The 16538-nt window shown below is 51.9% G+C and overlaps 1 protein-coding gene across 1 annotated transcript; it reads right to left on the minus strand.

Annotated features, from left to right (window-relative positions):
- Nucleotides 1–7240: 7240 nt before the first annotated feature.
- On the minus strand, nucleotides 7241–16210 carry MCM3 (minichromosome maintenance complex component 3). Its single transcript, XM_035320383.1, has 17 exons — nucleotides 15909–16210; nucleotides 15600–15712; nucleotides 14870–15078; nucleotides 14403–14533; nucleotides 13570–13808; nucleotides 13096–13204; nucleotides 12672–12825; nucleotides 12462–12593; nucleotides 11933–12141; nucleotides 11342–11516; nucleotides 10701–10827; nucleotides 10236–10386; nucleotides 9863–10003; nucleotides 9358–9461; nucleotides 9030–9112; nucleotides 8785–8860; nucleotides 7241–8695 (listed from the first exon to the last, which is right to left on the minus strand). The coding sequence occupies exons 1-17, from the start codon at nucleotides 15987–15989 to the stop codon at nucleotides 8497–8499; spliced, it is 2433 nt and encodes an 810-aa protein (XP_035176274.1). The 5' UTR covers nucleotides 15990–16210; the 3' UTR covers nucleotides 7241–8496.
- Nucleotides 16211–16538: the final 328 nt, after the last annotated feature.

The raw sequence follows: 16538 nt of genomic DNA on the forward strand, positions 1-16538 counted from the left end.
GGGCTTTTCCAACCTTAATGATTATATAACTGGGGACACAAGGTGTGGCTGGAATCCTAATAAATTTATAGGATTGTGGGGGAGGTATTGTTACTCCACTGTGCTCTGCCCCACCACCTCATCCTATGGATGGGGTCCAGTCTCAGAGCTGGTGTTGGCACCTCAGTAAGCCCCTGTGATTTCTGCTATGAAAGGGGGCAGCATTTGGGAGCAGATGCCCCAGCCAGCACAGCTGAAGCACATCAGAGGACCTTCTGTAACCCAGAAGAGAAGAAATGGCAGAAAATGAGATAATGGGGCTGAAACGGTGACCCCCTCAAGATCCCAGGACTAAATCAATATTTCAGAGCTGAACTCAGCAGGTCAGCTGAAGCACAAACCCAGGGCAAGGCTCCTACCTCCAGCTCACAATCCCACCTCGCTGCCCACCCCTGGTTTTTCCCTTCATTGCGTGTGACACCATGAAGTCACCTATGTTCTGCTTCAGAAAGCTGACGGCACACACCCATGCTACCCTGGCTGGGTTTGCTGACAGGGCTTTATCACACCAGGAAGGTGCGTGACCAAGCTACCGACCACAGCCCGGAGCTGTGGACTGGAAAGAGCAAATTTTGAGGGCAAGCATGGTTGGCCAAGCGTGCCACAGATGCTGGCAGCAAAAAATATCTCTGAATGGGGCCATCAGCATGTACTGCCCCAGCACGGCAGCAACCACAGCCCTGTGTCATCGCAGCCCTCGCTGGGGACTGATGGCACCACCGAGCTCCCTCTACGGGTGTTGTCAACCTCACTTTTGGCTTTCACACCCAGCTTGGCTTCACGCTTTGGCCAGGGCTGTGGGTTCAGTGGGAGGCAGGGATTAACTGGTGCTGCTCGCACCAGTTCAGGGATTTCAGCCCTAATCCTGCACTGTGGGTGCTCACCCATGCTTCAGCAGGCAAGCAGGACATTCAGTTTCTAGCAGCAATAACCCTGCTGACAGTGGGGTGACTGAGGATTTACGAAGTGTAAGACGAAGGGACGCTAGGAGACACAGGCACTCTTACCACATCACCTAACCCAAAACATGAGGCAGAGCCAAAACTGGTATTCCTGTCCTCCCATCCAGCAGGGACGAGACCAGGGGAATTGTTAGAGCCACACTCGAGAGGAGGCAGCGGGCACTGCATGAGACCAAATGCCTCAGTTGCCCAGGCTGGATTCACTTGCCCCGAACCCTTATTACTTGTGATCCTGTCTTGTAGGAAGCATGATGGCCCTCTAGAAATTGCACACTCCCCACTTCCCAATGGAAGCTATTTCGCAGAATTAAGCTGAAAAGGTCAGGTGCTGCCCTTGGTCCCGCTGACGCGACCAGCTTTGTAATCTGATTTTTTCCCACTGAGGTAAGATTCAGTCAGTACATTATCAGGGCTGCTCTGGGGAAAGCCCAGCAACCTCTCGCTCACATACAGGCTCTTCCTTAGATAAAGTAGGTTGCATTTGCATTTGTACTCTGCATGCTGCTGCCTGGTAGGTCTTCCCTAGGTCAAGTCCCAGAGATATGGAGGTAGCTGGACTCCTTTGCTTCCAGATCCCTTGGAAAGTTTGGGTCCAAGTGCTTCAGTATTCTGGGATGGCATCCCATAGCCAAGGATGTGGTTACAGAAACCTCAGAGGCTTCTGCAGGGAATTGGGCTGGAAAGGATCGTGAAAAGGAGCTCAGTGCATCTGCCACCTCCTGTTCAGTGTAGCAGCACCTCTACCTGAATCAGTCCTGATTGGTGACTGTCTAACCTGCTCCTGGCAATCTGTATGGTACAGTTCAGCTCACTGTTCTCCCCTGTGTGTGGCTGAGAGGGAAAACAAAATCTTACTTGTCTTTGAAACAACCACGTCTTTTCTCTTTCAGACTACAGCATTTTAAATATCATATGGGGGTCCTGACAGCAGCATGACAGTGTTGGCTCAAGCTAAGATTGGTCAATGCCAAGTCTCTTCCTAAGGGATTATTCTCTCCCCATCACCCTCCCATCTCTGGGAGTTGATTTTTCAAAAAAATAAAATAAAATAAAAAAAGCAGTTGATTTTTCCTACTTCAGTTCAGAGCTTTGTACATAACTTGACTGAACTGGGTGTTATTCATTTCAAATTATTTCCTCAGTTCTAGCTGTGCCTTTTGAATGCTCATAGCCCTTCTCAATCAGCCATCACCTGCTGCTATTAGCAGGAAGATATTATTTTCCCATGCCCAGCCTGCTAATCAAAGCAGTGACTAGAACTGGTTCGAGGTCAAACCCCTGGGGGAGTCCTGCTCTGTTCATCCTCCCGTAAGACAACTAACTCCAAGTAGGGTTTTTCCAAGCAGGTATTAACACACCAACTTGTAGCTTCACTTCTAGAACACTTTTTTTAGCATGCTTATGAGAAAGTGATGTGCAAATTTATCAAAAGACTTAATAACACCAAGATAAAACACACCTGTGGTTCATCTCCTAACCACAAGTCCCATAACCAGCCACTGAACAGCACTGGTGTATGATTTGCTGTATAGTTTTATCTCTTTATTGAGTACAGCTTCTGCTTCATTATCTGCCCCTGCAGCTGTGTGGAAACTGTAGGTTTCCCTGTTTTCTCCTCTTTTTCACCCACTTTTTTTTTTTTCTTAATTCTCTTTCCAGTTTTCTTTACCTGTCCCTCAACACTTCCCAAACTGAATCCAGTATACTCATCCTGTTCAACTGACATCAGTCATCTAAAACGTGGAGCTGAGCTTGACAATTTAGGCTCACTTGAGACCCAAAGGAGAGGAACATCGTTAATCTCTATTAATCATAATCACAATGAATTATAATGCCTGCAGATGCTCAGACTTAGGTACATCTATATAGGAGATAATCATGACCTATAGGGATCCAAAATTTTCTTCACCTGGCTTGCATTTAATACTATTTCTTCAAGATTTAGAAATGATTTTCCAGAATGTCTTCCTGTGGGATCTTGCCTATTGAACCCTAATATTATAACCAGGTTTCTTGAAAATTGCAGTCTTTATTCTATGGTCTCCATCCCTTTCTTTCTAAGTATCACAATTTCAGTGGGTTCTTCTACATCTTTCAGTGGGTTCTTCTACATCAGAAAGAATGAAGCCTACAAATGAAATCTCCTCACTCTTCTCCTCTTTGTTATGAAAACAAACAAAAAATCTCTAACAGACTCCAGGGACTTGCTGGGAAGATTGTGTCTGATACACAACAGAGTTTGGGGTAGTCACAATCCACCCAGTCCTGAGCTCTCAATGATTTAATCAAAAAGCCTCCCAAAAGATCATCTTGTCTGGAAAGTCAGCAAAACGCCCCTGCATTGGCACCATGATGCCACTACTTTCAGGATGTCAAAAAGAATGGCAGAAGTCTTTATAACTGTCCATGTCCCTCCAAAATGTGGTTACATCAACACTGCTCTTTGCTCCATGCAGAGTCATGGCCAAAACTTTTTTTGGGATAGGGCTAATTAACTCCATCAAAACTGTGCCAAGGACCAATCCAGTAACAGAGACAGAGGAGGTACAGTGCCCAAGTCTGTGCCCTGACACCATGAGATTTATTAGTGCAGGTAGAGCTTCAGTGCCCACATAGATGAGTATCCAAGAACTGGAGGACCTCTCCTGTAATGCAGCAGATTCAGGCTGCTTGCAGGCAGCTGATCTCCAGAATCTCTCTTTGGGGCTTGTATGTCCAGGTCTTCCATCCATGGGGTTACTTGATGATTCACTCCCAAGACAGTTTTCTTAATGTGGGCAAAAAGCTTTCAGTTTTTCCTTTGCCTCCTACTTCCTCCTACCACTCTTCCACCAACCCCTCATGGGAACTCTCAGATAAGGTCTAAGACTTAGGAAGGCCCAAATTCCTTTGGCAGGGAAACCACACGTTCGTTTACCCAAAGCACAGCCCTCCAGAGAGCACATGAGGGCGTATTTCTTGGTCTGACCTCAGTCCACACGGGTCAAAGGGCTAAAATGAAGCCACATTTCAGGCATTCCCAGCCTTCGCCGTGCCTCTGCCTACATGGCCTCTTCCCCTGGCAAGGTCCCTCAGTACAAGAAGTACACCGAGGCTCTGGAGCGTGCCCAGAGCAGGGCTACGAAGATGGTGAAGCTGGAGCACAAGTCCTGTGAGGAGTGGCTGAGGGCACTGGGGGTGTTTAGTCTGGAGCAGAGGAGGTTCAGGGCAGACCTTATTGATCTCTACAACTACCTGAATTGAAGGTGTGGGGAGCTGGGGGTCAGCCTCTTCTCACATATAACTAGTGGTAGGACTAGAGGGAATGGCCTCAAGTGGTGCCAGGGGAGGTTCAGGTTGGAAGTGAGGAGACATTTCTTCTCAGATCAGTCAGGCATTGGGACGGGTTGCCGAGGGAGGTGGTGGAGTCACCGTCCCTGGGGGTGTTCAAGGAAAGGTTGGACGTGGTGCTTAGGGACGGGGTTCAGTGGGTGACATTGGTGGTAGGGGGATGGTTGGACCAGATGATCTTGGAGGGCTTTTCCAACCCTCATGATTCTGTAATTCTAGCTTGCAGCTGCCTTCCGTTCCCTCAACTGCTGAGTTACAGACAAACCCATCTCTCCTCATGCACGTGGCCAGAATTTACACCCACACGTCCAAGCGGGGATGCTGCAAGGCCTGGAAGCCAGCAGCCAGCTCCCTGCTCACCCCCTGTGCCCCACCAACCAGCCCACAAGCTACAGCCATCCACCAGCCCCAGCAGCTTTCCTCCATCAGCTTCCCTCCAGGGTTTCCTCTCCCATTGTCACCAAAGACCTTTCCCCAGGGGCCTGAGCAACTGCTAAGGGCCTGCACAGGGAGGGAGGTGGCTACTTCTCACTCTCGTAGGCCACAGGAAAAGAAAATAAACCTGAGGTTTGCCTACCCTGGAGCTCCCCCTGGTGCTTTGTCCTGGGAAATGAAATATTTCTCCAGCTGTAGGGACAGGGAACACAAAGGCATTAGGGGATGGAGAAGGGGAGGGGGCTCTGAAAAACCGCTTTCACCACATGCTCTCTGCTGTGACCCACAAGGAGGAACAGCCTCCAGACTGCAAGGGAGAAGTGGGGAGATAGGAAAGAGAAGAACGTAACCCCGGTCCTACAACAAGGCAACACAGGAGCAGCAGAAATCACTAGGGAACATTTACAAGTTCTGAGGCAATTTTCCAGGAGAGAAAAGCTGGGTGGGTGCTGTAACCCTCCGTCATGTCACAGGGAATTTGAGTACAGTGCAAAGGCTCCACAGATGATGTTTTAATCAAGTGTTGTATCTTATACTAGAAAAATTACACAGCTAAACACCAACAGCTTCACCTCAGGCCCAATCTCTCCCTTCCCAGATAATATGGGGCCACCTCCGCTGTTTGTGGAAGCTGCATTTGTCAGGTTAAATTTCCAAGATTCTGAATTTTTATTTATTTTTTTTTTTCAGAGCGTGCAGCTTATTTGTGTTGCCCAGACCTGGAGATGGTGGTGTTGGTGTAGTGAATGGTTTTGGATGTCACACAGACATGGAAACTCGTAGCTTTGTAGCTGCCCTTTCACTTGAGATCGAAGAGGCTCACGTTTCAGGCTCTGAGGATCCCCTCGTGTTGAACAACTTGGTGATGATTGCAGGCAAAAAGGAAGGAGATAACTGCATCAGGCATTGCTCAGCTCAGAGAAATTCAACAGTTAGGGGACTAGCCCAGCCTTTTGGACCTGTATTTGGTCCCATCTATTATTCAAGGTCCGAAAGAAGCAGGACTCTTGACTGTAGTGTCCTATGTTTCTTATATGTCATATGTTCTCATATGTCTCATATGTTCATGTCATATGGCCTTTAAGATTCAGGTTTGGAGGACACTCCAAGGGCTTAGCAGCCTGCCCAGAGTACCCAGCAAGCTTTTACTACTGCTACACATCAAAACCAGCTTTGCAAATTTTTTTTTCTTTGCTACAGCTTCCCATGTGCTTAAAAACTGCTTCCTCTTTGCTTGGTCGTGCTGCAAGGAGGACAAAACCACACATTTCACTTCCCTGTTTTTATTCTGGCACTGGGAGATATATATATATTACTGGCAAAGAGATCAAAGCTGGCTGGATGCTTGCAAAGGGTGGAAACAGACACCCTTTGAAGAAAATGAGGAAAAGGAAAGCACTTTCCCCAGCACATTTCTGTGCTAGTTGTGGATCTTGGTCCCCAAAATACACATGGAAATACGCAGCCAGCTGGTGTTTCCTTCTTATTTTCGGTCTTTATTTTAAGGGATATGTGTGTGTATTTTTTTTCCTCCAGCCTGTACACTGGAGCTTCCCTTCCAGCTGTGCCATCCAGCTTTCTGGTCCACGATCCTTGTGTGGATCCTGGGGCACCTGGACACCATGTACGGTACCCGCACATGATGCCCACAAGGTAAGGGCTTGCATAAGCCCCCCATTTTTTTATCTTATTGACAATAACACATCCCCCTTATTGCATTTGACCCTTACTGGTGCATAAAGATGATCTTTAATGTCCTTTTCAACCCATGCCATTCTGTGATTCTACGATAAAACTTGAGCCTCGAGACCTTCTTATCCAGAGCTATTTGTGAGCAGCGCGATTCCCTGGAGATCAGGAGTGGCTTTTAAGGAATGAGAGGCGTGCTAGGAATAAGGTCTTAAAACTGTTTGTTTCAAACTGCAGCAAAGCTGATCTGCCAAATCCTGCATGAGGGAGCAGGCAGCTTTGGGAGGGAGCAGACATCTTACAGAATTGCTGGCTTTTGGGATTTCCTGGGGGGTTAAGGAATGTAGATTGGATCTGTAGAACCACAGAAGGCTATCAGCAGATTTCTATCTCCATTTACTGAATTTTTATCTAGGACTGCACGTTTCCTGCTGCTGAGGGTGCTCAGTTGAAAGCACATCCTTGTTCATGCACAAGTTAGTAAGAAAACCAGCTCTATGTCCAGCAAAAGGTGTCTGGCTAAATTTGCTGCATTGCTCCTGCTCAGGGACTTTATGACATGGAGCCAGCATGGCCTTCACCACGCAGGAGCCAAATGCCCTCATTTAAGGGGGAGGAGAGGTCTGCATTCATCAGCCACCCACCCCAAGGGCAGCTCTGCAAGGTCCTGGTCCACCAAGGTCCCTGCAGAGCCAGGGTGGTGGGGAGATGTGCCCCAACCCATGCCTGAACCCAGAGTCAAGCAGCAGCCTGAAGGCTTTTTATAGTAAATCATGTGAAAAATGTTATCTAGATGCATTTTATTATTCAAGGTGATATTTATGGCGTCACTGACACAGAAATGAAGGCACATGAACCACACAGATGCCCTGAGAAGGGAAAGGACACCAGGTCAAGGCTGTGGTGCTCAGGGGTCTTCTCCAAAACTTAACGTCAAATTCACCAAGACAAAGTTTTTTTTTTTTTTAAAAAAAAAAAGTTAAAATCCCAAACCTTCAACAGCTCTGATCACAGAGAGAGGTATGGCCATGCGTTCAGCTTTTCTTGAAAGCCAGCCCTGGCCTTAGAAGCATGCTGGTTTCTAGGAATATCTCATCTCCAGGAATTAGTCACCTAGACATTCCCAGAAAATGAAACAAACAAATTGCCCAAGGGCGAGGGAAGGCTTTCACGGTTGAGTAGCTTGTGGTTATCTTCCGTGGGACTCAGCAAGGGTTACAGCAACACAGCCTATGGGACGTACAGGGGATGTAAGATCCCAGACCCCAGAAGTGCTTCTTAAAACCCTGACCTTTCTTAGCTACAGGTTTCCTATTTTATGTTTATACAAGAGCCACCCCAGACTACAGAAGGGCTGGAGACCTAATGCACGTGCACTAGGGGCACAGCTGGGCAGCTCAGAGCACCCCAGGTCCTTCCCACCAATTCAGGGCCAAAACTCCAGCAGGGCTGCAAAATCCTAAACCCATTTTTTTTATTATTCAAAGCCTGAAACCATTACCACCAACTGGGGAGCTTGCACATGGTTACACTGAGGGAGAAAAAAACCCATCTTTTTTTAATTAAATGATAAAAAAAAGGAGGTAAAAAGGCTCCTTCAAGTCTGGGAAGTCCATGGTAGAGTAAAAATATAAAAAAGGATGATTTACATGGGCAAAAGCCCATGGGAGCCCTGCACTAAACCAAACTGGTCTTGAGTAAAATCAGCTTCAGCTCCCCAGCTTGCTTAAAAACAAAGCTAAAAACACTTTAAGAACATCAGTAATGTGCACATAAATTCCTCCTTCTGGCTACTTGCAATACCAAACCTCTTTCCAAATACTCCAGCAGCTCAGAGGTGGGTGGCGTATCAGAGAGCTTTCAAGGTTTCCTGGCTTCTTTGGTGCCAGCAATGCACAGTGAGGAACGACTAAAGTGCACAGGCTCAAGCTCCCCAAAGTTCAGCTCAGCCAGACGAAGCATTCAGGAGAGAGATGAAGGGAAATACAAAGAGCCTCCAGGCTAAAAGTCCGTGAGAAGTCAGGTTCTTCCACCTAGAGGCTCAAATTAAGAAGATAATGTCATCAGACACCATGATCTGGTTGTCGTCTTGCATGTGGGCCAAGGCCAGTTTCACTTCAGGCAGCGAGAAGGGCTCGGGGTTGTCGCGGTTGATGGACTCCATCACGCTCTTCAGGCCCACAGACTGGGCATGGGAAGCTTTGAAGACCTCTAGGAGCGCAGCCTTGAATGCTTTCAACCTAGGTGAGAAGCGACCCCCATCAGAGACCGAACACAAGGGGATATTTGTCCTGCCTGGGCTTGTGCTGCTTCTCCAGCCCTCACTCACCTCGGATCAGCCAGCTCCGGCTTCTTCGCTTCGCCAGACGCCGAGGCTTCGGGCGTCTTGGGCGTATGTGCCTGGACTGGAGGAGGAAGAAGAGTTACTTTCAGCCCGCCTGGCGCCCAAACAACCAGAGAACCAAAGCACGAGCTGCAGCAACCAAACCAGGCTGCGCTCAGCCTCTCTGGATGGGGTGGGTGAACCCAAACTCCCAGGAGATACCACGTGCCAACGAAACCCCACCGACTCACCCTCCGGCATCTCCTGCTCAGCATCGCTGAAGTCATAGGGGTCATAGGACTCTTCCTGGCCCTCTGTGCGTGCCTTCTTCCTCCTGGGTGTGGGAAGAGGAGTCACCCCCAATCCAGCCCAAGCACAAACCTCAGGAGACCCCCCCAGAGCTCTTGCAGGACCACTCATTGTGGCCTGTGGGTAAGCACAGGGCTCATCCACCACCCCCTAGCCATAAACGTTGAGTTTTGGGGTTTTGTCAGTGGCTCCCCTATTACAAGTTTTGGCCAAATGATCTGCTGGGTTTAACAAAGGGTGGAATATTTCCCCAAGGCCTGCCGTAACTACCTCTGCTTCCTGCCCTCCTCCTTGGGCTGTGTCTCCTCATCCTCCTTCTCGGTCTCCGAGTCATCCTCCACTTGTTTTTTGCGCTTCTTCTCCTTCTCCAGCACCTGCACAAGGGTGGCAGGCAGGACTCAGCCCCCTTTCAAGGTGGGCAGGATCCCCCCCATCCCTCCGCCCGCCAAGAGCATCCCCCTGTTTGCTCCCAAGGCAAACCTGCCCCCTACAAGACCCATCCTCCCGAGCTTCACCCATCCACACAGACCTGCTGTGAGTTTTGGGGCTCACCAACCTCCCACAAAGCCTTATTCCACATTCCCAAAGCCTCCTGGAGGTATTTTTGGGGTCTCTCAGCACTGCATGCCAAGATGCACCCTTCCCAACCAGGCAGAAGGACACCAGCCCCCATGAGCAGCCCATTTGTTCAGCCTGCACTTTTTCACCACCCAAATCTGCCCCTTTTAATGACCCCTCCGGGACCCCACAGCCGCTGAGGGACACTTTCCCCCACCTTTTTGAAGTAGGCAAACTGCACCAGCTCCAAAGCCGCCTCCGCGTCCTGCAGGTCGACCGTCTTGTTCATCCTGGCCTTGGCGTGGGCCGTGGAGAGGCGGATCAGGGTCTCCAAGGTACGGGCTGTGACCGGGGAGGTCTGGGGTGGAAAGATGTGGTGGTGAGACAGCAGAGCTCGTGAGGCTGTGATCCCCTAACACAGCACCTGGTTCACCCGTTCTATAACCCCAAAAGAGGTCGCATCCAGATGAACTTCACCAGTCTCTTCCAACCTCAACCTCAAACTGATTCGAGGTGGAAAACACCCGGAAGGGGAGAGGAGAGCACGTGCCTCGGTTTCCCTGCTCCTGGCACGAGTAGGGGGAGCTCACCCTGGCGATGTCCGAGCCCATCTGGTTCTGGCTGCGCAGGCGGGAGTACTCCTCCGCTATGTAGTTGGCCGACTCCTGGGTCAAGACAGGCTTAATCATCTTGGCTACGTGGATGTACTTCCTCATGAACTCCATGCTGACGATCTTCTCCCTGCAGGGGACACACACACACACCTGTGTCCTCCAGGTGAGCAGAGGGGACGAGCAAAGGGCATCTGCAGAAGCAAGGCTCCACCCAAGGAGGGCACTGCCCTTTGTGAGCATCCAGGCATGTGGAAAATTCAGCTCCAGATGTTCCCCATCACCTGCCTCACCATCATTCTGACCACACCTTGGTGTGGACCACCTCCAGCACCCCTGTCTCCAGAGGTAAGCCACCAGCTGGATGCTCCAGCCAAACCCGTAGTGTTTTGGCAACAACTTGTCACCCCCAGGGAGCTACGGGGGCACGGGACAGGGACTCACTTGCGGCGATTGGGGCCATGCAGGAGGTCATCGTGCTTCTCGTACACTTGGAGCTCCTGTTCCTCCTCCTGCGCAAAGTCGGGGTCATCCGTAGCCAGGATCTCCACGGCGCTGCCCAGGGGCATGGCTGGAGAAAGAAGGGTTCCAAACAAAAGGGTTTTAGCTTCTCACAGCCACAAGCCACCTAACTCGTAACTAGTAGCACTCAAAGCCACAGACACTGAACCCAAAGAGCTGCCAACAGGTGACGATGCAGAGAGGAACAGCTACAAGTCTGGGGAAGAAAAGTTCTCCAAGGACTTCCAGCAATGTGGTGCTGACCTTCTGCTCTCCATCTCAAGACAACCTCAGCCTAACAGCTCTTCTCCCAGTGCTCCCACCCCGAGAAGCTTGGGTTGTGCCTCAACACAAGGAGCCCAACTATCTGCTACCCCATCACCAGAGCCACACCACGCAGGACAGAGACGGGTATCAGCTAGAGGAGGGATGGACACTCTTTGCCTCAAGGTCACAGCAAAAAGATGACCAACATCCCACTGATGACAAGGGTCTGGTCTCTTCTTGCTCCACGCAAAAGAGAAGCGACCACAGGCAGAGAAACCCTGTAACTCCTGGGCTCGCAGCCAGCAAGGGTAACTCACCGTCCCCGTCCTGCTCGTTGGGGTTGCGGTAGCGGTGCATCCGCAGGACGTGGTCCGAGATCTCCCTGTCCTGCTCAGGGTCCATCTGGTCCAGCACGATGAAGAGCAGGTCGAAGCGGGAGAGCAAGGAGTCCTGCAGGCCGATGTTCTCCATGGGCGTCTTGTACTGGTCGTACTGCAGGAGGTTGAAATAAGGAGATGAAATAAGGGGATCCACGAGACTCTCACAACCCAGACAGTTAAACACTGAAGATACCACGCTAACCCCAGCCTGCTGCAGCACTAAAGCTGCTTTTCCCCATCCAGGAAGATGGGCGTAGCTGTCACTTGCAAGGAAAACCCCTATTTTTTGCCATCTCAGATCAAACACCAAGCCTGGAGGTGACGCAAGACACCCAGGCATCACTAAGCTGGGGTGAAAAACCCCACAAGCCCCAGGAGATCCAAGCAAACAAGTTCTCTGCCCCAAGCATCCCAGTCCCACTCAGAACCACGTCACCATTTCTGGGGGACTTTGAGGGTTTCACCAGCTGCCTCCTCCACAAAGACAGCCCCCAGCTGCCTTCCCCACGGCAGGGACCCAGCACTCACCCGGCCGTAGACGGGGTTGGCGGCCGCCAGGACGCTGCAGCGGGAGTTGAGGCGAGCGTGCATGCCGGCCTTGGCGATGGTGACGCGGCCCTGCTCCATCACCTCGTGTATGGCCGTGCGGTCGATGTCGGACATCTTGTCGAACTCGTCGATGCACACCACGCCCCGGTCCGCCAAAACCATGGCCCCCGCTTCCAGGCGCCGCTCACCTTGGGGTGGGGGAGAAAAAGGGGTCAGGACACTGCGGATGAGAAGGAAGCCCCCAAGGAAGAAGGCAAGCCCCAGGCTCCTGGCTGTCAGCCAGCCTCCGCAGGGGGTACACCTGGTAGAACAGAAGACCACCATCCATCACTGGAGAAGACACCCCTAAAAACACCATTTTCATTGCCCTCAATCATCTGGACAAAGCAGGTCCTGCAAAGGACACCGCAGAGAGGACGAACAGCAGGCCTGGACCTTGCAGAGTCCCTCCCGGGTATTAACCAGCATCCCTCTACCAGTTCCCGCCGGGAACCAGCCCGCTCCTTACCAGTTTCTTGGTCGGTGGTGATGGCAGCAGTCAAGCCAACGCCGGAGGAGCCCCTGCCGGTGGTGGCAATGGCGCGGGGCGCGGTGCTCAGCACGTAGCGCAGCAGCTGAGACTTGGCGACAGAAGGGTCTCCTGAAACGGGGAAGATTTGTCAATAACCACCATCTCCATCCCATGAAACCAACCTCAGCCTCCTCTGCCCAGCCAGACCTATCAGCAAGATGTTGATGTCTCCTCGGATGCGGCTCCCGTTCTCCAGGACCTTCTCCACCCCTCCCAGCAGCATGCAGAGGATGGCCTTCTTGATGAACTCGTGCCCATGGATGCTGGGTGCCAGCGACCTCGCCAGCTGGTCAAAGATATCCTAAAGCAGAAGAGGCAAAGCGCTGCCCGTAAGACAGACTGTAGCAAATAAAAACAAGGAGCAATTCTTCACAGGCGCATTTCAGCACAAAAAAATGAGATTATTCCTATCACAGATCTACACTGAAAGACTATTCCAACAGTCTTCTGTTAAATAATGTTTATCGATGCGTCTCTGAAGCCCTAGACCATCCAGCAAGCACTGGAAGCAGCAAACCCCATGAGAATAAAAATGCTAGAAGGCAGGCTCCAAAATAAGACAAATCAATACCTTGGATCGACTCTTGCTGAACCTCTTGATCTTGGCCACATCAGTAGCGGAGTAGAGAGGCCGAGCGTCTTTGCTCATCTGCTTCACGTGGCAGGCAATGAGGATGGTCCTGGGAACGTGACACAGCCCTGATCACACACCTGCAAACCTCACCAAGCCCATGGGGGCCCACAGCAACAACACAGCAGAAACTTCTGTGGGATCATCTTTGGCTCTAGGAAGTCCTGAAGAGGACTGGGAAGCTCCGAGAGCCGTAATCCCTTGGTCTGACTGCACTGCTCCACCCGTGGAGCATCTTTAAGAGCACCCAGCTCAACCTGCGGGCAGCTGGAGCTCAAAGCTCAACACTGATTTCAAGGAGCAAACCATTTCCAAGTGACTTAAGCCATTATCTCACCCAGCTCCGTGGTGGCCACCTGCCTGCCCTAAACCTCCTCCTCCAGAGAGGTGACCCTACTAAAAAGGGATGCTCACCTGAACGTCCCCGAGGTGTAACCACCTTTCTTTCCCGGCAGGCAGCGGTACGTCCCGACCACCTGGATGCGGTCCCCAGGCTTCACCTTGTCCACCAGGTCGTCATCCAGAATGACATCCACCGAGCGCGGCAGCTGCCCTGCTGGTGCCTTCTCAGGCATCTCCTGGATGGTGATGGTCTGGTGGTCCTTGTAGACCGAGAGGCCAAACTCTGTCTCCAGGGGGTTATTCTCTTCATCCTTAAGGAGGAAGTAAAAGGATTAGCAACATTTTTTTGGGAGCACAGGGAAAAGGGACTGCACCACCCAGCAAACACAAGACCACTGCAAGGGGTTGCTTTACCAGGACTGCCAGAGCCTGGCGTCCACCAGCTCCCCAGATCTAACACTGCTGGTCCATTAATTCCCTCCAAACCCTGTCTCTAGCACAGGCGGTGGTAACACATCCCCAAGATGTGGACAACGTGGACAATGCTCAGGTCATCCTTTTCCTTCCTCCATTCCCCCTCTGCCCGAGGTTCCGTGTACCCTCTCCAGGGCAGCACAGACATGCCCACAGGTCCCAGAAGACACAAAACTGGCTGACATCCCACCGAGAAGCCAGCTGAGCACTCACTAAGACCATAACTAACATTTACTAGTAGGTCCGGTGACCATATGTCCAACAAAAACTTTTGTCCCCTGTTCCTAGGAGTTTTCTTGGATCGCCACACCTCGCATGTGTACTCCGTGGGCCATGTTAGATGTAACCCAAAGGCATCTGAGACCCTCAGCTCAGAGCAGGCATGATCTCCCCAGAGGATCCTGCTGACACTTCCCACGAGGCCACCTCACCTTTGTAGGGTAGACAGAGCTGGAAGGGAAAGCATCCAGGGACGTCAGGTCTGTGTACCGGCGCTCGATGGTCTTCTTGGTCGCGGGGCAATAGTGGACGCTGCGGACGACCTTGGGACGAACCAGAGAGCCTGGGTTGGGAAGGAAGAAGAGTTAGGGGCAGGAAAATCCCAATCCACCGGGCTGTCAGCAGGCAATGCCCAACGGGGTTGCCACCACTTGGGACATGACTGCTCCAGGGTACGTTTTGTGCCAGGATTTGCCGAGTTCCTTCCACAAAAGACCACCCCAACATCCAGATCTTCTGCAAGTCCCCTGTTCCCCTCACACATCGCTGGTGGACTCTCTGCGGACAACCCTCCCAAACCTGGTGGTAGAACCCCTCCAAGCCCCTCCACAGCAAACACCTCGACCTCCTCAGCCCGCACAGCTACACCACGTGCACCCGGACAAGTCCCCGGGCTCACATTTTGTCACGATGCCCTCCACGCACACAATGCAGCTCAGGAAGCAGGCGGTCAGCGTCCGCGGCGAGACGTGCTTGGAGCCAAAGCTGCCCTCCAGCCCGATGTAGAAGTCCTCGTACTGCTTGGCATAGGTGGCGTCGACAGAGGCTACGAAATCCTTCAGAGCACGCTGGAAGGCAACGAGCTCCTCAAAGGCGTTGTTCAAAAGCCTGCAACAGAGGGTGGAGATGTTCGGGGGCTGCAGGTATGCTGGCAGCCCCCTTCTGCCCTCCTCCACAAGCAGCTCTGGCAAAGCACCCAAAGCTCTTCCAGGTGCCTCCACGCACTCAAAGTTTACCAAGAATGTGAGGCAAAAATGATCTAAGCTCCTAGTCCCCAACAGCCAGGAGCTGAAAAAGAATCAATCCTATCTGAAAGACTTCTGAAAAGGAATCAATCGTATCTGAAAGACTTCACATGTACTTAAACAGATCTGCAACCTTGCTCTAGAAGGCCCCCAAAATTGTAGAAATAGGACGATTTGTATCATGCAAGCAACTGCTGCTCGCTGCAAACACTCAAAGTCTTTCTGCCAAATGAATGAGCAGCAAGCTCGGAAGGGAAGGATGTGACAGGGAAGGAGAAAGGCCTTCCACTTTTCCAGGGGATCCTGGAACACAGGACTGGGTCTGGCCCTTCTTGGCCAAACCTCAGGGACCTGCAAAGCCGCGGTGTGCCCAGCCCCACGCACCGGCTGGCTCTCTTCTCGTTCTTCCGCCGCAGGTCGTTGATGCTGACCAGGAGGCGGTACTGGTTGTCACTGATCATGTCGCGCACCTTGCTGTGATAAACCCCTTGATCTTCCTGCGGGAGAAAAAATAATAGTAATAAAAAAATAAATTAAAAAACACCAAAACCCCCCCAAAATACAGGTTTGCATCAGTTGTGCTGATGCAAGTGATGCAAGGGGGGGGGGGGGGGGAGAAGGGCATAATCCCCACCACCGGGACGAAGGGACGCAGCACCCCTTCCCCCCATCCCAAAGCTCCCCGCTCCTCACTTCATCGTCCAAAAAATCGAGGTAATCGCGCTGCGCCTCCCGCAGCTCCGCGTCCTCCAGGCCTCCCGCCGGCGCCGCCATGCTGCTGCTAGGAAAGGCCGGGTGGACGGCAGGGCCCCCGCCTTCGGTGTTGCAAAGGGAAAAAGAAGCCGGGGAAAGCGGTAAAAATGGGGGAAAATCGGTAAAAAGCAGGGGGCACCGGCTTCGGCCCGGCCCGGCCCTAAAGCACAGCGCAGCCGCCGCGCTCCCCCCTTGGCGCCAAACCTGGGAGATTTCCCGCCAGCCGCCGGGCGCCAGCCAATGGGAGCGCAGAGGGAGGGCGCGGGAGATGACGCGCCAAAGCGCCAGCCAATCGGCGGCGAGCAGTGGGCGGGCGGGGGCGCGCTTCGGGTTGGCGGCGGGGGCTGCGGTGGCCGGGGTCGGGGGTGGGGGATCCGAGATTTGGGACCGGGGGTTTGGGGTCAGGGATTCAGGATCCGGCCCTGGGGTCCCGTGCCACACAAATTGATATTTTGGGGGAAAATACCAATTTTTTTTCTCGTCTTTTTTCTTCTTATGTCTCCGGAAAGCCCCGTTTCTGGGTGTTTTCACCCCACAAGGTGCCGGCTGGGTGCTTCCTTCCCCTGATTT

This window comes from Oxyura jamaicensis, chromosome 3 (genome assembly GCF_011077185.1).
Source record: "Oxyura jamaicensis isolate SHBP4307 breed ruddy duck chromosome 3, BPBGC_Ojam_1.0, whole genome shotgun sequence".
Taxonomy (NCBI): domain Eukaryota; kingdom Metazoa; phylum Chordata; class Aves; order Anseriformes; family Anatidae; genus Oxyura; species Oxyura jamaicensis.